The sequence below is a fragment of the Electrona antarctica genome (genome assembly GCF_951216825.1).
Source record: "Electrona antarctica genome assembly, chromosome: 18".
In the NCBI taxonomy this organism is placed as follows: Eukaryota; Metazoa; Chordata; class Actinopteri; order Myctophiformes; family Myctophidae; genus Electrona; species Electrona antarctica.
Window position 1 is genome coordinate 26,505,571 of NC_136799.1, and position 24,176 is coordinate 26,529,746.

Sequence of the window (24,176 nt, forward strand, 5' to 3'; positions counted from 1 at the left end):
CTACACAATCGTGATGTTAATAGAATTCACTACAGTCTTGAACTGAGACTTCAAAGAGCCAGCTTGACTCTGATCCACACGGTATCCGGAGAACTCGCCAGTTTACCAACTCGCCAAGATTTAGTGCATTTTAGTTTTACTTCACCTTCATTTAAATTGCATTGAATTGAGAGAGAGAGAGGATAGTTGTTTAGCGTTAACACTAGAGAAAGTAGGAATGCTAAAAGTTTAAACACCTCAGTATGAAACAATGTAATTCATTAGTAACTAGCGCCGTCACCTTGCTCCCCTGACCCTCCCATCCCTCACTGGTGCAAAACTGGGTTAGAAAAACAGGGAAGCATCCTTTCCCAAGGGTTTGAGGTCAGATGTAGAGTTGCTGGCCGGCTCCATATATGCAAATCTAGGTGATGATCCAGTCTTCTCCATGTATGGCTATCCAGCGTTTGATGAGGTCAGTGTCGTGATCTTCATATATGGAGACGTAAGTGGAGCATGTCACGAGGCGTGACGGACTGACGGCCATATTTGGTGGGGTGACAAGTCACTAGGCATGACAGACTGACGGCCATATATGGTGGCGTGACGGATGGACGGACTGACTGCACTGACTGACAGGTTTTGCAGGTTTTCATAGTAATCTGCGACCTACAGTCGCAATTACATTTAAAGACAATTTGTCATTGAGATCCATTGGTCACAAGGCTTACAAGGTAAAGATCTAGAAAGCCATTCTTTGTTATAGCCAAATATGTTGTTGTTGCTGCCACTCTAAATGCTACATAAATTAAGGGCAGATACGGTATGTGTTTATTGTCATTGAAATGAATTGCCACTGCCATCTACCATTCCATCCATTAAGTTACCTTAATATCCATTGTTTTATGACATGTGATGTTTGCCAGTATAGGCAAGGACAAGTGATCATATGTAACAAAAAACATTGCATGGATGCACCTGGGACGTATCCTCAGTGATGTATCCCAAGGTCATCAGGGTTTCGGGTCTCTCGAACATCATACCCCTCACTCAGGCGACCCAGCCGGGGTGATCAAGTCCCGACTTACGTCCCAGTAGCTACCCTCAATCAGTCCCACTAGGGCAAAACCAGGGCCACACAATCCGTTGGAACTACTCCAGAACAACTATGCCAGGGCTGGGAGGTACGCTTCTGGCGCATGGAAGGACTAGGCTCTGTGGTTGACTCCACAGAGCCCCAGAGTCCCAGCACCAGACACTTCATTCAGGAGTGGTGGGCAATGGTTCCGCAGATATAGATGACCTGAGTAGTGGAACAGGTCATCTCTCAATACAGATTCAGAGCTCCGCAGCTGTATAGCCCCTTGCCTACAAGCCCTAGCGATACTAATATCACTGTGTGGATCTTCGGCCGTGAAGTCCTCCCACAATTGAGAGGGGCCAGACTTAATCTGCCTGAGGCAATATGCATTGCAAAGGCAGATGAAGGCTGGCTAGTGGCTATGCGAGGCTAGCCTGGCTAATAAGGTCTCAAGCATTGAACGTCACTGTACCAAAGCCAGCCCATATTGCATACCGTGTCCCGATTGGCCACACCAGTTCTCTGGTGTAGGAAATGGGCGTACAATTGAGACTCTCCAGACCGTAATCCGCCGGCAGGCAATTATTTTTTGCCAACGGCTGATTCGGTCTGGCTTATTAGCCAGGCTAATGCGAGGCTAGTATGAGTATCTGTCTGCAATTCCTGTTACAACGTGTAGTTTGTTGTTAGTACGAATGTAAAGAAAGACACACCACCAGAAGAGGTGGGCTGAAGGAGAGTGAACGGGCCGACATCCGGTTTCTACACACGGATGACGGACGCGGGTGTTTTTCTTTTCTTTTTTTCCCATTTGATGGGTTCCCAGATTATGGAACAGATGACAACATCCGTCATTGGGAACACTTTAAATTGCCATTTGGAATAGGAATAAAGACGGGGAGATGAAAGGACTGGAGGATTTTAAATTGGCATGAATCACATGCATATCTCACATGGGCACATTATATTTTCCTTAATTGTTTGTTGACAAATTGAAGGAATCTTTTAGAATAAAATGAAATGAAATTGCTTTTGCGACATATAGCCATCAGGAACACAAACAAATAACAATAGTAATACTTGTCATTTAAGTAACATGTCAACTACATCTAGGTAATACGTTTAACATGATTTACACAAGGTATTAGATTATCATGGATGAGCAAAGACAGCATTTACATGCAGAACTATGATTGTTTGTTCAAACAATGGGAACCAATGCAAATCCCATGCTGTGGCATACAGTACGTAGTGGCAAATAAGAATGACTGGATTTCAGACACAAACCATATGTAAAGCAATCATTGGTTGTCAACATAGACGTCCTCTATACTACTTGTATATGAGCAAAGAAACATGGAAGTCTCTTTCATTATGAACATTTATTGAGAATGCCACATTACATTCCTTTAAATTGTTATTCTATTAAGGTATTTAGAACACGTAAAACAGCACATGGTGTTTCCATGGTTGTCATACACTGTCAAATTCCAAGGGTCAAAAGTGTGCATGGACCCTTATGGGCCATTTTTATATTCTCTTGACAGTCAAATTGACACTCTGAATTTTACATTGTACCGGGATATGCAGTGACATTTATTATAATGTGCATAATTCACCAGCTTGGTTGTTGGCTTTGCTAATGCAACAGCCAGAGGAAATATTCTGTGACCCTTAGTAAGCATTATAATTACACCATGTTCTGATTCCATGAGGGAGAGAGACCCCACGGAAGGAGGATCACTTCTCTCTGCCACAGTCGGTGCACAGGAGGTCGTCTCGCTGGGTGAGGAAGCCGCGTCCCACAAGAGAGACAGAGCAGTGCATGCAGGTAAAGCACTCACTATGCCACTGCCGCTCCTCGAACGAAATATACTTGGCCCCCGCCAGACCTGTTACACATTAAAACAGAGACAGATATAATCAGATATGTATGAAAAAATGCAACACACACACACATGCATGCATAACGTACAAATGTCTGCCTGCACGTGCACGCATGTGTGCAACATGGGCACATAGCCACACACACAGACACCCACACACATACACACAGATGCACAGCCATCTGTTTGTACAGTATATGCCTGCGCACAAGTCACAAGCAAGTTAATTTAGGATCTTCACCTTGTGTAGTTGATAGCCCCCCCCCCCCCCCCCTATCTGTAAATAGAGGCTCTAAATCTAAGCTGTGGAGTTCCGTGAGAGGTGTCAAAATGAATGAAAGCATTAGCACAGTCTGTGACTCACTGGTGATGGGCTTGGTGCAACCCACGCACTTCTTGGCGTAGAGGTTGCTGAAACAGTCCAGGCAGTAAGGGTAGTTCTCTCTAGAGGTGAAGCGCAGTCCTGACAGCTGCTTCTTGCAACCAATGCAGAGAAAACAGTCACGGTGCCAGGGCTTGTCTTGGTAGGTCACCCCACCTGTTGTTATGGCCTGAGGGAGATAAAAAAGAAAGGCGAAGAGCAAGCAACTCTTTAAGCTGAGAGTGTAGAAATTGATTAATTAACACAGAGGATTTTACTGTGTACACACGTAAATGCACGTATACACATACACACACGCAGAGGCTTTAGCCACGCCCTTAGTATTCAGACACAGTACTGTAAGCAACGGACAGCGTGGGAGATTTATAGCAGCAGTCAAAATAAATACAACAATGGGCCATAAACTTACTTTCTTACAGGCACAGCACTGGTAGGCAAACTGCTTCTCGAAACAGGGCACACAAAAGAAGCTGCTGTCTTTGGGGATGAAGGACTTTGTTCCTATTGGCTGCTGGCAGCGGTGGCACAGGAAGCAGGTCTCATGCCAGCTGTTCCCCTTGTATTCCATTTTGCGGGAACCTGGCACAGGGGAGAAAGGAGCAGCTTAGTCAGCATATGGTACCTCAGTGGCAGTAACACATTCTGACCATAAATAGACCACCTCTATACCTGTAGGGTTAGGCAGGACAATGTAATCCAAATAATCTAGTATGGGACGAAGATGAGGTAATCGTTGCAATGAACTAAAGGTCTGATGTAATTTTGCTTCAAATGATCGGAAAGAGAATTATTATATTTCATAAAACATATTAATATTATCATTAATATATTAATATATCCATTATTAACGTTGGATTTGGAGTTGCTTTGGAATTTGGAATATTTTGTCATTCATCTAATATTATAAATGATCAAATTAAGCAAGAAATGTATGCTCCTCTCAGCGCAGATCACAGACAGACGGAGGACGGACAAAACATAGGGCTCCATTTTCGTTCAAGCTTTCCAACTACAGTATTTGGGGATTTAGCAGTGGGGAAGGGGTGTTCCCCCACTAAAATTGGTATTTTGGTTACCTGTCCAAATCCCTAAAACACCTCTGTTACCCGTTACATTATGCATAGGTGTGGTTTGGGCGTTACAATAATTAAACCAATCACTGTGCCACATGCCATTGCCTTTAAGAGATCCCTTATCCGTTGCCGTTATGTCCAGTGCTATTGCTTCATAGCCTTACAGTATAGTACCTTAACAGTTTGCAGAATTACAGTACATTTCAAGCACAAACTCAATACAAAGACTGTTAACTGTGAGTGGACGACCCAATTAAGCATTACACTTGTTTACAAGAGGGTCCACCATGTTCAATTCATCAAAACATTTAGAGACGTACAAATAGACACTTCTATACAGTATAGTCAAAGAGGACAGGAATTCATCATAAATGATGAGTTGCTTGCCTTGAAGTCTCACTTGTGCTGCACTCGCCCCTCTCGCTGATTTTCAACATTTTAAAGTGCTGTGTGATCATCGAAATGCAAGCTTTCATATGCAAGCTTTTACAAATGTGTGTGCGTGTAGGCCGTCTCTACGAAACGGTATAAAGAGAAAAATAAATTTCGGGAAATCGGATTAAACCCCATTTGCCAGACTCGGGCTACCGGCCAAGGTGCCTGGACCGCTGAGCCACGGCCCAGGCCTAATATCTGCCTTATTTTTATTTTGTATTGATGCAGCAATGAATAAACATATATACATGTAGGCCTACATTTTGCTGTATCCGACATGTATATCTGCCTTTTAAAACACAACTACAGACCTTTCTGTTTGCCTCTGCCTTTGATTTAGTTATTTTTACTTTTATCTTTTCTTTTTTCGTCTGCACTGTAAATGTATCTATTACATTTGGCTTCTTTTGTTTCATGCATCCTAATGTGATTTTATAATTGTATTATTGTGTTTCCTTTGCTTGATGTTCTGTGTAAAGCACATTGAATTGCCTTGTTGTTGAAATGTGCTATACACAGAAAATGTAAATGAAATGAAATCCTTAATGTTCATATGTATCCATTTCTAACTCTGAGAGGTAAAGTGTGCCATACCTGGCATGACGGTTTTCTTGCAGGTGTTACACTTGGAGGAGTACTCTTGGGAGTAGCACTCTGTGCACATCAGGAGGTCATCCTTGCTAGCAAAGGCCTTCTCCACCAGAGAGCGGCTGCATTTGACACACTTAAAGCATTGCTCGTGCCAATGGCGATCCTTATAAGACAGGTCCTACAAAGTTCAAAAACAGTATTTACTGTACTTAACACTGTACATATTTTATATATATATATATATATATATATACAGTATACGCACATGCGTGCACACACACACACACACACACACACACACACACACACACACACACACACACACACACACACACACACACACACACACACACAATATAAACAAAAAGGCTTCATAAAATACTGAGCAACCTTATAAGCCTGTCGGTCTCCGGTTCAATTTGACCAGGGAGATGTGATGCATGCCATCCCCTCATCTCTGTCCTTAATTGCTTTCCTGTCTCTCCACTATTTATCTGAAATTCTGAATATATATAAACATCCCATAATAATAATAATAATAATAATAACTAGAAAAGTCGCAATTTCGAAAAATTGCGAAGTGTGGTTGCCGCAGTCGCTTACATAGGCCCCTCCCTAATTTGAACATTTCTATAACGCTTGAATAGTTTGGTCTTCTGCCCCTGCAAGGGAATTCATGTCTTTATAAACATAGATTGGTTACGTAACCAACAACAGCCAATTAGCTACTACAAACGTTATGCAAAGCTCGGCCAATCACAGCGGAAGTTAGGTAGGTTACTAAAGTGTGACAATAACTATAGTCTGTTGCAGATACTGTGTTGGCGTGTCCTTGGGTTGACCATAATAATCATGTGGTTAACATTGTTTATATGCGGAACCTTTTCCTTCAAGTAGGCCTACTTTAAGAAGCTCAGCACTTAAATTGTTCCTTTCCTAGCTACTTCCTTCATCTCTGACGTAGAAGCCTTTATTTTCAGGTCAGTGTTGGCTCGCACTTACCTTGCAGTTGCAGCCAATTGGTAGAGAGCAGCCCTCGCAGCAATTAGCGAACAGGTTCTCATAGCACTTAGTGCAGTAATGCGTGTCCTCTTTCATTATGTACTTCTTCCCCAGCAGGGAGTCTTTGCAGTAATGGCAGTCGAAACGCTCACTCATGGACATGGTCACTCGATTCTCTTCCTATAGCTGCAGGTCAAAGAGTGAAAGAGTAGAGAACTGAATATAGGGGGGAAAAGGAGAAATCAAAATTCCAGTAACAGATGCTCCTTCATACAATCAGAGCCTGAGCAATATCTTCCTGTTGTCATCGGAAAAGCAATTTTTCATTCCTGTCCAAAAGCACTGGCAAATGGTGAAGATCGAGTGACCTTCTGTTGAAGTAAGTCTCTACCTCAGTTGATGTGGGGCAGAGGACAGGGCTGAGCTTGGGTCTGCACAGAGCAATGCTGGCAGTGGAGTGGGCATGGAAAGGGGTGAGGCAGGATTAAGGGGATACATTGGGGGGCTCATCTATAAATACTGGCCCTCTTATTAGCGATAATCTCTGGGGAGACTGTACATGCTCCACTGTATCATTCTCCACCTTTTAAGGGAGTTGATGGTGTACATGCCACCAAGCACCAAGTGCCAATTAATTTATTATGCTTTAGTCATAGAAATGTGGGGAAGCGAGGATGTTATCCAGAGGGAAATGCATGCAGCAAACATTGACAAAGAAACATTTTTAATATATGGAGTTGATTGATTTGTTAGCTGATGCCATGACGACACAGAGGTTAGAAAACACACTCCATATTTGGGTATAGTTGCATTGGGAACCCCTATTATGGTTATGATATGGTTATGGCTGAGTCATGTATGACGTCAGAGGTTCACCCGTGACATGAGTATGACGTCCGTCCACCCGCCCGACGCCCATCCGTCGGCTGGCCCACTGGCCGGTCCTCTAAGCCAATTTTAGGGTATAATTCAATATTTTTAGATTAATATCCCTTTAGAAAATTTTGATAACATGTTGATTCCTCTATGATGAACAAAATATATAAAGGAATTCAAACATTGCTAAAATGATAAATCTGTGTTTAAACACCACAGCTGACTCTTCCTGAAGTTCCTGTTATATTCTTAAATCAAGTAAATTTGTTTGGCATCAGTTTCACATCATCTGAAGAATACTACACTCATAAAACTGCTGAACACAGTAACGCTGTTACTTACAGGCTAATTTTAAGATTTTGCCTCAAAACCACAGCGCAGTAGAATATATTCTATTTGTATGGCATGTCGATGTCATGCCTGAACACATTTATGGGCCTGGCCTATGCCTGCTCCACACAAGCAGTAGTACAGTAGATGACTTACTGTACGGTGGGGAGTTGCCAACAGCCAAGTAGATGCCAGGCACTGAATATTGCCTGGCACTGTCAATGGCTTATGACAGTAGCTTTAGAATGTTTGGCAGCTTTGACTCTGTGAAGATTCAAGGCTTCAGTAAAGCCATGGAAGAGTGGCCATCACCTAGATTGAAGATCGAATAGAAGAAAACACTGACAGTGGATATAATAGGTTACTATACTTGTGATCAACAGACTAGAAATGGCTGCTTGATTGTACTGGGGAATTTTGTTTGAAAATCACATCCATTGTGATTCACTGTGTTTAATGGGCCCTGTCTCTAAAATGGGAAAATATCTCGCCACAGTGTCCTGAATATTACATAAGAACTAGTTGATATGGAACTGTTTGGCTGTATCAACTAAACAAATGGCATTAAGTGAAATGGAAGAAAAATACATAATGTCAGACAGCATGTACTCAAACACCATGCATACCAACCGCCACTTTGCCACCTCATTAAAAATCCTTGTGCTTGATTATCTCTGACTGACAGACAAGTAATTACGTTTGAATCTCTGACCATGTGGTCATATCATTTTTCAGGAGGATCAGGATGCAGAGGTCTATAAAAATAGGCTTAGAAGACCACGGGCCCAGCACAGAGGTCTAATCCTTCATACACCCACACAGGAAGGTCAGTGTGAGTGGAATATGCCTGAGAGAGTAATGCAACTCTGATTAGATGAACACACTTCCTCAACATCTTCTCTCTTTAGTCCAGACACATAGCTGGGATACAATTCCCTTACACGTAAGGCAATTCAGTCTTGTAATGGCAATGCAGTTATTCCATATGGGTCTCCACCTCGGAATAGGCACACCATGCAAATTTGTTGAACTGGTTGCCAGACAACTGGGTTTGTTTTCCAATGTGCTGTGTTGGAGAGTGATGTCTACAAACCCTCTATGGGCCAGGGGGAGATACTGTAGACCCAAGTTATTGTTGACCTGCATTCAGCTGTCATTTGGACATACTGTATCCCCGCATTTTACAAGGCTGGCTTACAGTTGAAAATTACCAGGTTGTGGATTTAGGGGTCAGGAAATAGTTCTGGGAATGGGAAATGGCTTCTTTTAAAATGACATTGTCCTAGGCCTAGCTAAATTCTTTGTAAATAGGAGGATACATTGGATTACAGTTTTCAACCTCTGGATTATGATGGCAGTGTATCAGTTGCCGTCTGAGTCCACATCAGCAGATGCAAATTAAAAAAGCCAGACCTTGAATAAACCCTCACTTCAGTTATAGCTGTTTGAGCCACTCACATGTGTCCTGTCTTTGTTGCATGAGTTGGTAGGCTACTGTATGTCTGTCCTGTGGCACCACGTCACTGTGGGTCTGACCTATTTTCATCAGCAAAAAACAAAACCACTAATGGCTCCAACAAAACCACCATTTTCTCACAGTCGGTCAACTTCATGAAATAGTCCTGACTCCTGAATTATTTTATTTTTGTGTAGGGTAATAAAGGGATTTTTCTTGTACAATTTAAATATTAATAATGTGTGCGGTGCGTGCGTGTGCACACATGCACATTCGTGAATTTGCTCAACTATACAATAAATGCCCTCTCCAATTCACACAATCTCTGGCAGATCACAGGACCAGAGGCTGTCTTTGTCTCTTAGATTATTAACTTTTTAGATAGATGCCAGACTGTTTCAGCTCTGCAGAGCAAAAAGCTTGCTGATCTTGCATATTCCTTTGCCCCGTTTAATCCTCTGAAGTCAACCAGGGGGAAGCTGCCAACAGATTTCGTATGCTCGCTGTCTAGCCCAAATAGAAAGGCCTTTATCTGACCTGGACTCCGATGTCCTCTTATTTCTAACGCATTTCATCTTTAGAGTGAGGTGTCAGTGTGGCTGTCCCCTTCCCCCTTCACTTAATCAAATGATCTCAGAGAAGAACGGATGCATTTTCTGTGACTCCTTTGAGGTGGTGACTGGTAGACTAGAGGGATCAACGCTATACAGGCATTTCTCTCTGAAGGACAAAAGCCTTGCCGAACTGGAGTTGACATTTAGTCAGCATGGTGATGACAGTATAAGTGGGACCCATTAGGTTCAGACGAGGGGGAAGCTCTGGTAGTTAATGAGGAGGAGTCACACAGACCTGTTCCTGAGCCAGGCTCAAAACTCTTCTCTGACATGGAGAGCCTGCTCTCAGCAAAGCATTCAGACAGAACAAGATAGCCACACTGGGGGATGCCAGGGGACAAGGAGGTACAATCACAAATTCTATGATCTAGCAAAACCTTACACCCCTTCAGGGAGGCACTGTAAGTGCCAGGGTAATGCCCACTCCCACCACCAATCTCGCCATTTGAGTCATGGTGGGAGTGGTTGACAAGACCTGTAAGAAATCAGATACAGTATAGAAGATGTGTGGTGCTAAGGAGACGAGAATGTTGTATACTATTCAGAATGTAGAAGCTATTAAAGAGCTTTCATCAATCCGTGACAATCCAACTGATTTCTTTCAGTATTTGGGACAGTAAATAGACAAAAGTAGTCATTTGCCATATTCTAAATTGTTAGAAATGACCAAACGTAAACTTACCTATTAGAAGAATGCAGAATCTTTGTTGAGCCTCAGGCAACTGCAAAACGCAAAGATGAACTTGAGTGCCTTGACCAACCTCCTCTTTTCCTGTAGCTTTGAGCATCAGCTGTGATGACAGCAGAAATATTTTCCCAGGAATACTAACTTCACTCCCCCAACACTAACACTGCAGCACAAATACACAACTCCACAAGTTTCCTTTTCCACATTCTGATTCTGGCAAAAGCAATGACCTCGATTAAGCTCCATGCAGTAGCATTAATAGCTATAGCAGGAATTTGATCTGGATGATGGCTCACACTACTGAATTGGATTCCAGGAGGATTGAGGGAGTAGCATTTACAGTAAATAGGGTAGAGTTAACTATTTTAAAATAGCATTACATCACTGCTGAGACATACTGTATAGTTTTGCCTGAGAATTATGTCTTAACATTTACAAGGACATCTACAACTATACAACTCTAAAGTGAATGAGGAATTCAAGGCGGCCAGAGAGAATTAAGAATTCATAAATTTGTTTTATTATGTAACTAGGTCAATATGAAACTAATGCTAATGAAGGCAGTGAACTCTCCTGTGACACTTTCTTGAGAGCTCCTAGTTAGAGGGACAAATCCTGCCATGAATTTTGAACCTGAACTTTCATGTTAATCCCCATGCTGGCATCAGTGGATTATTTCAGTGTTTATGTTTCATTTATTTCAAGTAAGGATTTGGCCATCTCTTTTGCAGTAGAGGAAATTGAGCTTTGTCAACGCTGTGTTGGATATGTCTCCAAATACCAGCATGTTAGCAAGGATACGGGGTAACTAACAACAGCCAGAGGATCGAGTCGTAAACATCATGAAATGCTCTCCAGGCTCCCATCCATCACGTATCATAGCTTTTAGGCCCTATTTATACCTCTGCTGCATTACTACATTGCATGGCACTGTGTAATACAGCAGGCAGCAACTGTGGAAATGATATCTGCTCTAAATGCAAGAATGTTATAATAGGCAACATACGTTACATTTTACATGATCCACACCCTGGGTCTTATCTGATGGTCCAAACATTTCATGTACACTACGTGTTACCTAAACATTTATTCATTAAAAAATTAAAATTTGAAAATAATCTGGCCAATTCTTTTCTTGCATGTCTGTCTCTAGCCCTAGTCTGTCTCTGTCTGCCCTTGGTTTCCTGTCTCTCTACAATATCCTATCTGAAATAAAGGATACAAAAATCCGTGACTACACAGAGTTATGCCAGGGACACATTTTGTGGGACACTCAGACAAACACACGCCGGTGACGTGACGCGGAGATTCCGTGAATTATAGTATAATAATAGAAGATTAAAGTGTCTCCAACTCAGTTTGCCTCAACACATGGTAATTTCTGTTAGCAATAATCTATACCAAACAAAACCTGAAAACTAGACTACCAATATCTCTCACGGTCTCACCCAAAACTAATACAACAAAACTCAACATTCCGGAGTATGTTGAGTAAAACAATTGGGAGAAAGGAAAGGAAAACAAAAGAGGAGAAAGAATCCTCAGCACTGCTGCTGTGGCTGTCTGTTTGTGTGTCTCTCTCTTGACATTTAATTGGTGACAGGTTAGACCAATAATGTGTGAATGAGAGAGAGAGAGAGAGGGAGAGAGAGAGTGAGAGAGAGCTAGAGAGCGCAAAGTCAGTTCAGTGCAAGAATCAAGAGGGGTTTATTTGTCAGTCATTCATTCAATGTTCATAAGCAGAGCCAGGAATGCTGGTAGGACATATTCTGCAATGACTGTGCTAACACAACAGTACAAATATTCTTGTTTCAAATCTGAAATAATATGACATCCAAAAAGACAATTGATCTCTGTTGGGAGCAATCAATCTCATTAATGATTCCATGCAGACAAATGTTTAAAGATGAAACAAAGTTGTGAAAGTTATGTTCTGAATAATAGCCCTGGAACATGACTGTCATGAATAATTATGACCTCATGTGAACCATGGCTTGTTCTGAATCAGACCATATCAGAAACCAGTGGTGGAAAAAGTACTCAATACTGCAATGTAGAACTACTCCATTACAAGTTCAAAATGTACTTGAGTAAAAGTACAAAAGTATTGACTTCAAAGTGTATCAAGTACCAATAGTAGAAAGTAGTCATTATGCAGAAGATCCCATTTCAAGTTTTCAAATGTATATGTGACCGTGGCCAGAAAGTCACATTATTATATTATATATAAAAAAATAAAAGTAAAAAAAAAGTAACTAGTAACTAAACTTTTCAAATTAATGTAGTGGAGTTGAAGTACAATATTTACCTAAGTAAAAGTATTGGAAATTAGAAATACTCAAGTATAGTTGTAACGAAGACTCTGACTAGGACGTTGGGCTATATGATATATGACATGTTTAGTATGACAACCCCTATATTTGGGCCCGAGCCGACCTAGTGCTGATATCGATAGATATGGTAGAACCATATATGGATAGAACCATATATGGATAGATCTAACTGGCTTAGTCATCGTGACAAGCCTGGTCGGAGAATATATAGAGGGTCGGCTTCAGGGAGAAGGCAGAAGTCAAAGCATCCTGGTTTAAGTTCTAACCGGACACCACTGCGGGGGTCCTAAGCTAAGTAATCAGCAATACAGCCTTGAGCTATTTTATATGGTCCTTCTGAGCACGGATTAGGGCTTACCGCAGTAACGGGATGCTGAAGTCTTCCAGACACATACGAACCAAGGTATCTGGCTTTACAACCCATATACCTTGAGTAGCCAACCCCTGACTCAGTGGCAAGATTCTAACCAGATGGTAACCCAGTTGCTGCCAGAGTCTGAACACTCTGGCAGTCCTGGCTGCTCCGCAGGTGAGCAGCAGTATCTCGAAGTTGTGAGATCCACTCTGTTGCCGCCAGAGCATGAACGCTCTGTCGGTCCTGGCTGCTCCTTAGGTGAGCAGCAGCGTCTCGAAGCTGTGAGATCCACTCTGTTGCCGCGCTCTGGCGGTCCTGGCTGCTCCTTAGGTGAGCAGCAGCGTCTCGAAGCTGTGAGACCCACCCAGTTGTCGCCGTCAGAGCATGAACGCTCTGTCGGTCCTGGCTGCTCCGTAGGTGAGCAGCAGCGTCTCGAAGCTGTGAGACCCACCCGTTTACCAGAATCTGGATGCCAGAATCTCGGACCTCCCCGGCCCTTAGAGTCAGAGAGCACTGGTGATGTGCAGGAAAGAGAGAGCACTGGTGATGTGCAGGTAAGAGAGAGCACTGGTGATGTGCAGAGCACTGGTGATGTGCAGGAAAGAGAGAGCACTGGTGATGTGCAGAGCACTGGTGATGTACAGGAGAGAGAGCAACCATTGACAGGGAACGCCCTTAATGGGTGGCATGTGATTTGATCTTGAGGTTTTTATGACCCACCGTAACATCAAAGGAAGAAAGCGCGAAGCTTGGACGCCCTCAATGGGGTGGCTTGAATGGCTGACGTTTGCTGTTCAAGCCTCAGTATGCTTGTATTGGGGTGGCCTGAGGGGTCTACTGTTCAAGCCTTCTTGATATGGTACAGATTTCCATGGGAAATCTGGGGGTGGCAATGAATGAAGGCTTTCACCTAGAGCTTCATGTGTCATCGTGTAACGAAGGCTTTCACCTAGAGCTTCTGGTGGATATCATGAGAGCATTGTCTGGACAGCATGATGATGCAAGGGCATCGGAGCTATATCAACCCTCCCATAGATGTTGGAGCAGTCGGAGGACGGCAGAGGCTTCGTTCACCGATAGGATATCGAGATGAAAGTGCAAGCTGACAGACCAGAAGTCCAGGTTCATAGGGACCGAAGTAGTCCAGCAAGGAGGCTGGACGGTCACTCTTGCAGAAATGACCATGAGCATAACCGGAGACGAACAGTCATCATGCATGGTACGGTAGTAGCACCCAATTCTGCCGATCGTACACCAAGTAACCAGCAAGACGGCAAGAAGCCGTATGTCAGTACTGTAATAGCGGCACACACCATCTTGGGGTATGCGGCAGGTTCAAACGACTGAGTTTAATGGTGAAACGAGATTTGATATGACAGATGAAGCTGTGTTATCAGCAATGGACGTCGTCATGCAGGCAAGAAACTGTAAACTACAGACTAGGAGTGAAATGTGGTGGAAGGCACCCTCTGGCTCTTCACAGTATTAATAGGAGCCGGACCCGGTTGAACCGGAGAGCAGATGAACCTTTGCGGAACCCTAGGACACCTAAGATCGAGACGGGACAGGATTTACAAGAGGAATTACCGCAGCCAGCAATCTTGACTATAGCAGGAGAGTCCTTGCATGTGGGCTATCCACCGCCTAAAGGGAGAAATGTCATGTTAAAGGTGTGCAAAGTTCTAATTTGCAATTGTGGCAAAGTAATGGAAGTATATGCAGTTCTGGATGATGGTTCAGGGCGAACCATTTTGTTACACACAGTTGCCAAGCAGGTCGGATTGAAGGGTCAACCTGAAGAGTTGCGTATCAGAATCATGAGAGATCTTCAAGTTTTGCACGGGGTGGCTGTATCTTCCGAGGTATCTCCTGCCGTACAGCCAAACCAAGTCAATAATATTGAGGGAGCATTGATCGCCAAATAGCTTGGATTGTGAGCATACACAGATCGTCAGCAGACTAATGGAGAGAGATTAACATCTTCGAGAGCCTCCCTTGCTGGATAACTACCAGGCCTGGCCTGTTAGAACCTAGCCGAAAGAAAGGACAATTGTCTGAGTCTTCTGGATGCGGTATAGATTTCAACGTGAAATCTGGGGTGGCTGTAACGAAGACTCTGACTAGGACGTTGGGCTATATGATATATGACATGTTTAGTATGACAACCCCTATATTTGGGCCCGAGCCGACCTAGTGCTGATATCGATAGATATGGTAGAACCATATATGGATAGAACCATATATGGATAGATCTAACTGGCTTAGTCATCGTGACAAGCCTGGTCGGAGAATATATAGAGGGTCGGCTTCAGGGAGAAGGCAGAAGTCAAAGCATCCTGGTTTAAGTTCTAACCGGACACCACTGCGGGGGTCCTAAGCTAAGTAATCAGCAATACAGCCTTGAGCTATTTTATAATAGTACAAATACCTCAAAATTGTACTTAAATACAGTACTTAAGTAAATGTACTTAGTTACTTTCCACCACTATCAGAAACACATTATCTACCTACCTTAGCACAATGCTGTACTGTAGGCCTGCACTACACCCATTATTGTCTCCACCAGGCCGAAAGCATGGGGAGAGAGTATGTTTTGCACTCTGTCTGTCCGTCTGTCTGTGAACAGCTAATCTCTGGCACCGTTAACCCGGTCGATGCCAAATTGTGCACATACACTCCCTGGATGTCAACGATGAACCTCTGCTCCAAAAGTTCCAGAACAGCCTGTTATAGCGCCACCAGGAGGCAACACATTTTTGGATATTACTCCTCCAGATTCTGTCCAGAAATCCTGCAAAACACACTATCTCTATAGTCATGTGTTCAAGATGGATATGTCCGATATTTCATATTCCATCCTAATTGGCTAACATTGGCTTTCAAAGTTTGCAGGATTGGCCCTTTTGAAACAAAAAGCCTCAAATCGTGAACACAACGTGCAATTTACGTGAAATCTTTCACATACTTTCCTAATAGGCTGAGGAATATATCCCACCCTTTTCACATTGGCCTGTTATAGCGCCACCAACAGGTGGATTTTTGCAAAACACATTTTTGGAACAAAATGCCTCAAATCATCCAATTGCCATCAATGGTGTAAGAACAAACGGCACCCTTTTCACATTGGCCTATTATAGCGCCACCAGGAGGCCACAACCTGACCTGGCCTGGTAGAGACCTGTGCCCCGAGGGGCACTTTTTCTAGTTTTGTATTGCATTTGTTATTTAGTAACGACTTCTGACTGTAGACTGTTTGTGCTTTGTTCTGGCATCTTCATGGCCAAATTCTTCAGAGCAGATAAGGGATATATAAGTGTGTGTGTGTGTGTGTGTGTGTGTGTGTGTGTGTGTGTGTGTGTGTGTGTGTGTGTGTGTGTGTGTGTGTGTGTGTGTGTGTGTGTGTGTGTGTGTGTGTGTGTGTGTGTGTGTGTGTGTGTGTGTGTGAGCGCGTGCACGCGTGCAGGCATGCATGCACTCTGTCTGTCTGAGACTGGGGACGAGCATGTGAATCAGAATTGTAAGCTACTGTTTCTGTTATGTGATGTCTGCCATCAGTCCATCACATACCCATATATGGAGATTCCTTATGTACACATGTATGGAGAGAGACAGGGACACAGAGGGACATAGAGACATCTGATGTCACAGCAGAAATCGAGACTCATCAGACCAACATTTTTCCAGTTTTGGTGAGCCTGTGTGAATTATATTTTGCCTCAATTTCCTGTTCTTAGCTGGCAGAAGTGACACCTGGAGTGGTCTTCTGCTGCTCTAGCCTACCTTCCAATTTGATCCCCTATTCAGTCTTTTCTCATGGAAGGGGAACAGTGTTGCCATATAGCTGTCGGTTACCAATTTATGGTTGGTTTGTTGTTGTTGTTTTTGAGTGGTGTAAACCACTCCTACAACTGGCTTTTGTGTGCATAAAAAAATGACCATGGTTGCTATGTTCAAAATAATTTCTGACGTAATTAAATCACACCCGGGTGAACTGGATGACCGTAGCAACCGTGGTCATTTTCTCTGCACAAAAAAAGCCAGTTGTGAAATCACATCCAGGTGTGATTTCATTACGTCAGATCAGAGCTGATCAGGGTATATAATACCTTACCTTATATAATACCTCACATCGGACAAAAACTCCAGGTGAATCAACTTCATGGTCACAAATCATCACATCAGAAGACGAGTCTACCTAGCCAAAGATATTGCCGAGACAGACCCTCCTGACCAGACCCGATCTTTAAAGACGGTGGGAAGCCCAGTAGACGAGACGGCTGCTCTTTGCCGGGACAGACCCTCCTGACCAGACCCGAAGACGACCCTATCAGAATCAGACAAGGCCAATAGACGAGACGGCTGCTTTTTTTTTTCCATATGGCCCACCCCTAGGCCTTGACTATATTTCTTCCATATCGCCCACCCCTAGGCCTTGACTATATTTTTTCCATATGGCCCACCCCTAGGCATTGATACTATATTTTTTCCATATGGCCCACCCCTAGGCCTTGACTATGTCTGACGTAATGATTTCATTACGTCAGACAGGCTATACCTTACACCACTCAGTTCACACGGGTGTGATTTTTTTACCTACAAATAATGTTGAAATTCAATATCCCCCATTATGCTATTTGCCATTGATTCCAAAGGCACCATAGATCATGGATGCTAAACTGTAACACCACTGCCAAAAGGCATTATGGTCCATATAAAAAGGTAGAAATAATTTTACATCACATATTCAACAAGGAGTGACTTCTTCAACAGCTAATTTGTCCATATCTTTATTTTCTTTGACAGTATCAGACATCTACACAACATTTGGCAAAATACAATGATTTGGCAAAAAACTTGCACTGATTGATTCACAAATCTTTCAAGTCAACTGACAGAAAATAGGCATCGTTCGAGAAATGCTCAACATTGCTCATGTTCAGCAATACATGAAGAATTTAATCCATTCTGGTCCTGTTTTGGACATCGGCATTGTCTCACAGGTCCTACATATCCAAAGACCTCTGATTCACTCTCTATTACTGTAACACACTCACAGTGGGGAACATCATCTTGCTTGACTTTGTGCAAAAAAGACGACATTGGGAAAAGAGGAATAGAGTGCGCACCGTCAACACAAAAGCAAATATGTTGTTTGCGCTAAGTCACCAATCACGTTTAACAACAAACCTTTGTTTTTTCATACATGAGTTTAGACTGTACAATGTGAAACCATACCACAGTTTCATAGTTATACTCTGGGAAGGCCTAAGATGCCATTTTCTAAACTCACAATAGCTCCATCTGAGAAAATCCACCAGCACAGTGAGTCACACATTTCCACATGAATAAAAGTGCTACTGAATATTGTTGCTGCATTTCAGTCAAGATTCTGCAATTAGGTCATGAAAACAGGATTACCGCCTAATCCAAAAAACTGTCTGTATTCTTCTGTGCTGTAAAATTGCCTCACTTGAGGAAAATGTCCATCTCACAACAATGAAACTGTTGTCTCCAGCACTGGCCATCCATTTTAAAATGTATCTTCTGTTCCTTTCATTCATAGCTATTTTGAAGCACCAACATCACTCAACATCGGTACAGTGAAACCATGTACAATGCCCGATACCTCCATGTTAGAAAGAGATTTTAACATTAAAATATATACAACACACTTGTTTTCCATCAATGGAAAACCTGTGGGTGTTTCCCCAATGAAAGGTTATAGTTCCCCATATCTGCTGCATACAGAGGAATGACCTATGTTAGTGGGCTAGTTTGTTTTTTAACAATCAATCAATCAGTCAGTCAATCAACCAATTAGCATCAATGGTCCCATTGACTGTAAAGAAATGTCAACATGTAAATAACCTGAAACATGTTTTGAGTAGTTTGACCGCAAAGCCACTCTGACTCATCTTGCATAAAATGTTTTGCAGTTCTTGCTGTAAGACTCAACCTTTGTGTGAAGTGTATAGTTGAGCTGAGTAAAGATTCACGGTTCCAGTGGATAGCCTGTAACTAGAAGAATTATGTGGTTTCTGTACACAATGAGATTTCCTTTCACATTGTGATGTAAGTAGTGTAAGCTAGCTGCAGAAAGCCACAGGAAAATAAACAGGAAAGTTTAAAAGTAATCTTCGCCCCTCTCAGCTTCTCTGCCTTGCCAAAGAACAGGATGGTATGAAGACTCAAGGAGTGTGTGTGTGTGTGTGTGTGTGTGTGTGTGGGTGTGGGTGCTAGGGCTGTTAACATTCCTCAAAAATTCAATTTGAATATTGGTCTTAAAAATATTCGAATATATTCAAATATTATTATTATTATAATTATTATGAAAAAATGTCCCCCATAGAAAATGACTTGTTATTGTAAAAACAGGATGGGTACCAGTGGAAGTGGGACAGCACGCATGCTGCTCGGATCCAATAAAAAAATAACTTCATAAGTTGATACATTGTTTTCTGGATTGTCCATGTCAAATAATCATAAAAGATATATAGAATATTATTTTTTATATTCTATTATTTTTATTTATTCTATAATTTTAAAAGAATCCCCATATTCGAGGAATATTCTAAAATCGAATATTATTTTAGCAGCCCTAGTGGGTGCGTGCGTATGCGTGTGTGTGTGTGTGCGTGTAATCCCATAGTGATTATCACTGCCAAAATTCACATTCACATTTTCTGAAAAGAGTTTCCCAACATGTGGGTAGATCTCAGCTTGACACATTTCTTAATTCATGCTCACAACGCCCATATGATAATATTTTCTTCCAATGCTTGAAAATACGTACATAAATATTCACGATTTGTTGTGAGATGGGAATGGAGAACATACTGTAACAATCCCACACAGAGACTGTGTGGTCACAGGTTTCATTATTATGTCTGTTTATATTGTGCTCTCATTGTTATTTTAGAATCTATGAGACATTTGCAGATCATAATCAGAGTGCAAAATATTATTATGAAGAAGCGGAGGACCTTTACACTGCAGAATGATGGTATTATAACTCTGTCGTAACATAAATAAATAAATACATTAGCAATCTCTCTTTAACCACATCTGTTCTGGTGTCACAAACTACTGGAATAATAATTTGCCTTACAGATTATGTCCCAGTCTGTCTTATTGTGTAAAGATACCAGTAGGTAACACTTGTTTGCAGTTTTGCAGTGCAAATGCCATTACAAATATGAAAAAGAAAGCTTGATAATTCCAAAAATATACAATATGTACATTTTACAGTAAGATGACACCATTGAACTACTTTCACAAGTGGGTTCAGTAAACACTGCATAGGTTAATGCATCACTATTACAGATGACATAGTGTTTATCATAATAATGCCTCACTTCAATAAATATTACATAAATATTTTCAATCAGACAATTATGTCATTCCCACCTTCAAGCAAACACTATTTCAATGTCCATTTTGTATAATTTCATGACACGACGTGTGATGTTTACAAAATGGCAAAGAATGCAACATGTATGTAACCTATTCTACAGGTATACATCCAGTCGAGCACACACACTAATGATACAAAAAGAAAATAGCAGCAAATGTAGTCATGTGTACAGATGAAGTGCAAAATACGATCCCAAACAGCATAACAAAAACATGAATTGGAACGATAAAAAATAAATAGGAACCATAAATTAATAACAATATGCAAAACAGCAAAATAAAGTAAGGCTTAGAAAGACTTGCAAAAAGAAACAAAATTACAAAAAGAATGTCTCATTTGGGCCTCTGAACCAATAGAAAAATCATCATTCAGGATCACTGTCGAAGATGAACCTTCATGAGGACATGAAGGATAAAAACCTCAAAAAGCACTGCCCACAACCACAAAGCAAGCACTGCACAGCCCTTTGATGTATTATCCACCCCAATACCATTTGTCAAGGTTATTGAATGCCTTGTACTCCTTGTGCCTTCTCAGGTAATCACAAGCCAGGCATGTATGCTCTGCCCAGAAATAGGCCTTCTTCACTTTAAAGTGCCGTCGCCACTCAAAGTACCTCAGGTACAGTTCCTCATTTTTGTCCAAGAGCAGCAGGTAGTCGGCCAGCTCCTTGGGCGAAGTGAAATCGTCCACATGGATAAAGGCGTCCCCCTGGACAAAGTTCTCATAGTTCTGCCTGGGTGGGCCGAGCACCACAGGCACGGCCCCTACAGATAGGGGGTTGTACAGTTTCTCAGTGATGTAGTCCTTGTGAATGGAGTTCTCAAATGCCAGATAGAATTTACAGCTGGCAATGGTGGGGAAGTAGTCTTGGTCAGAAATGTATTCCCCAAAGGCTTGTCCATACGCATGGACCTCAATGTGTTTGTAGAGCTCATTGTAATACTTCACCCGCACATGGTCCGGGTTCCAGTTGCTCACTATCCAACAGATCAGCTTGCTTTTGCTGGGTGGAACAAAGTCGTCATCGCCATCCGCTGCCACAATAGACCCGTAAGGCACTTCAATGTCAGCATCCTGTCGGTAATTGAGAGTCAGGTTGAATAAGTTTTCGATCCCAGGCAGCTGGGATGAGTGAGAGGGTGACTCCAGGTTCATCCATATCCACTTCTGGAAGGATGGTCGCTGTGGTGGTGGCAAGTTGGACAGGTCAGTGCAGATGTCTCGGTGATGGATGACAACCCCATCCGACTTGTTGTATAGGTTCCTGTCTGCTGTGATGACACAGCCGTCGATGTTGAACAGAGAGCTACAGACGCTGAGATCATAGGTCTGTCCGAAGGGCCACAGCCAAACCAGCACTGTGGTCAGGTTCTTGTCACTCTTGGTGGAGAAGAGGGTTTTCACCCCATCTGTGGATGTTGTGGACTCTATGGGACCTGATAGCCAGCTGGTAGAGGGTTTAAAGTACATCAAAAACAGAGTCACAAAGCATCCCAGTAAAAAAGTGCCAAGCAAAAGGGGTCGTAGAATTCTGTGGAAAGGTGCAGATGGCATAATCTGTCCTGCAAAGGAAAAAACAAGAATGGCTGTTAAAAATGTAAGGTATGTAGGCCTATGTCAAATCACATCATACTTTTCATTCAACATCAAATATGATTTGTGTTATCAATATATAAAGTAATAATACATTATATAAAGCAATAGTCTAGTATGATGTTTACTCTGTCAGCGCCTTGGAGGCACTATGCACTGTAAGATGCCATTGTTAATTTGTCACTAAACTCAGCTGTCAAACTGAATATGCGTTTATATGTTCATGATACAGACCTGGTGGATTTGACTTTGTGCTGAAATCCAAGCTAGAGAAGTTGTGGAGATCGGGGTCATGGGTCCTACATTGGGTCGACGTTGAGCTCACTCTTCTCAGTGATACAATGTTTGCGGGAAATGTTGCCGGTCACAGCTGTTATAAGAGATCACAACCGTATATTATGCAGAATAATAATAATTAAGGATGCTTAATCAACTCATTTTTGCTGTCTGGTTTCATGCCTCTTTTAAGTGAGGAGTGTGAGAGAGAAATAAAGGGAATCAATTATGCTAGAAATGTGTGACATTGACCAAAACCAGCAGTCTAAAACATATACTGCCGGGGTCGGCAAGTAAGTTGCCCTGAAGAAGGCCGAAAGGTCGAAACGTTGGTTTCTTCTCAATAAATATACAGCATCGTGGCTACGTGTGTGCGGCCTTTTCTTATTTTTACTAGTTGTTTTTTGACAGACACAGAGAATTAGTCTAGTGGAAGCCCCCCATAGGTCCCATGTTAGACACAGAAATCTTGGTTAGTATAAACTTTTATGGTACATCCTGTATAAGGCAAAATAATCTAAATTTCATTTGAAATTCGTTAAGTATCATGTGACATGTCAAACTAGGGTGTTTTCATGATTCCGAATCCATTCCAACCATTAGATTTGCACAAAAAACACTCCTTGGGCTAAAAACAGCCATAGCTGTCATCACAAATGTGATGAGGTCAGCACATTTGGCTAACTAATGCTTGGAATGGATTCAGAATCATGAAAACCCCCTAGTTTGACACGTCACATGCTACTTACATGCTACTTATACTTATAGCTACTTATTTTTATTTTTTTGCCTTATACGGGTTGTTAATGGTATGGTCACATATTATGCTAATTACTCAAATTGCTCAACGTGCAACTTTTAGCAACCAAGCTGAATTTCATCCATTAGGCCTATAGATAACATTTCTATCATACAAGTTTATACTAATCACCATTTCTGGGTTCATGAAATTTCAAGTAGACTAAATACTGCCATCTTAAGGCTGGAGAGAGTAGAAAAGCTCAATGACTCTACCAAGTCTCTGGGGCTCAACACACCTGCATGTTGCATAAAGAGGCCATACAAGCAAACAGAGATGCCAAGTCTAGAAGAGACCTCGATAGACCCCATTTCACTCTATACCTCTTTGAAAAAGCTATAAATTACAACTGCAGAGTCTCTATAACTCATCTGTTCTAATTAGACCTACAAAATGGTTCACATAGAGCAATTGGACCTATTTCTGACAGTCCTGTTAGAATGCCATTCTCACACACTATAGTGTACAAGGAGCTGTGAATTAGCAACAGAGTTCCATGTTGATGCTGTCAACCAGGGTCAGATGAATCTATTAACTCCCTTTAATCTCTTATGGTATCAATATATTTTCATAATATAGGTAGGCCTACAAATCCTCTTACACGTTGAACATGACTTTCTGTATAAGCAGCAATAACCTCAGTGCTTTGCATAGAATGTGGCACTACATGATGTGTATAGTAGCCTATGTACAGTATGCTTGCACATAACAAAGGAGAAATGAAATACTATTGTGAAAAGGCTATATAGTAGTGGCCAAAGTCATGACAAAATCTGCACATAAGGCAATGTTTTCTGGTGTGTTTTTGGCAAGTATGCAGTGAGTGAGGTCAGAGGCATAGGGTGTTCACTGTAGCTCTCCCCTTTCCGTATAATTATGTCTGAACTGTATATCAACTAACAACACTGACACTAGAATAAGACACGTGTGAAGCCCCTGCCTTCATTCAGATTTTGAACAAACTGCCTGGGTTCTGGCAAATGCATTGTGAGGTATTTGGGACACCGCAT

The 24,176-nt window shown here is 42.0% G+C and overlaps 3 protein-coding genes across 4 annotated transcripts in view; 1 reads left to right on the forward strand and 2 right to left on the reverse strand.

Annotated features, from left to right (window-relative positions):
* Positions 1–24,176, forward strand: part of LOC306941974 (uncharacterized protein) — a 62,441-nt gene that overhangs the window by 26,927 nt on the left and 11,338 nt on the right. The gene's annotated exons all lie outside the window — the stretch shown is intronic.
* On the reverse strand, positions 2,467–6,905 carry fhl5 (four and a half LIM domains 5). 2 transcript variants are annotated; one of them, XM_079527735.1, is made up of 6 exons: positions 6,821–6,905; positions 6,430–6,645; positions 5,431–5,605; positions 3,738–3,907; positions 3,311–3,497; positions 2,467–2,952 (listed from the first exon to the last, which is right to left on the reverse strand). In XM_079527735.1, the coding sequence occupies exons 2-6, from the start codon at positions 6,589–6,591 to the stop codon at positions 2,801–2,803; spliced, it is 846 nt and encodes a 281-aa protein (XP_079383861.1). In that variant the 5' UTR covers positions 6,592–6,645; positions 6,821–6,905; the 3' UTR covers positions 2,467–2,800. The 2 variants fall into 2 exon arrangements, with proteins under 2 accessions (XP_079383861.1, XP_079383860.1); XM_079527734.1 differs by lacking the exon at positions 6,821–6,905 and having other exon boundaries at positions 6,430–6,707.
* On the reverse strand, positions 20,970–22,052 carry fut9a (fucosyltransferase 9a; the record flags this gene model as incomplete). The annotated part of the gene is made up of 1 exon (XM_079528570.1): positions 20,970–22,052. The coding sequence occupies one exon, from the start codon at positions 22,050–22,052 to the stop codon at positions 20,970–20,972; it is 1,083 nt and encodes a 360-aa protein (XP_079384696.1).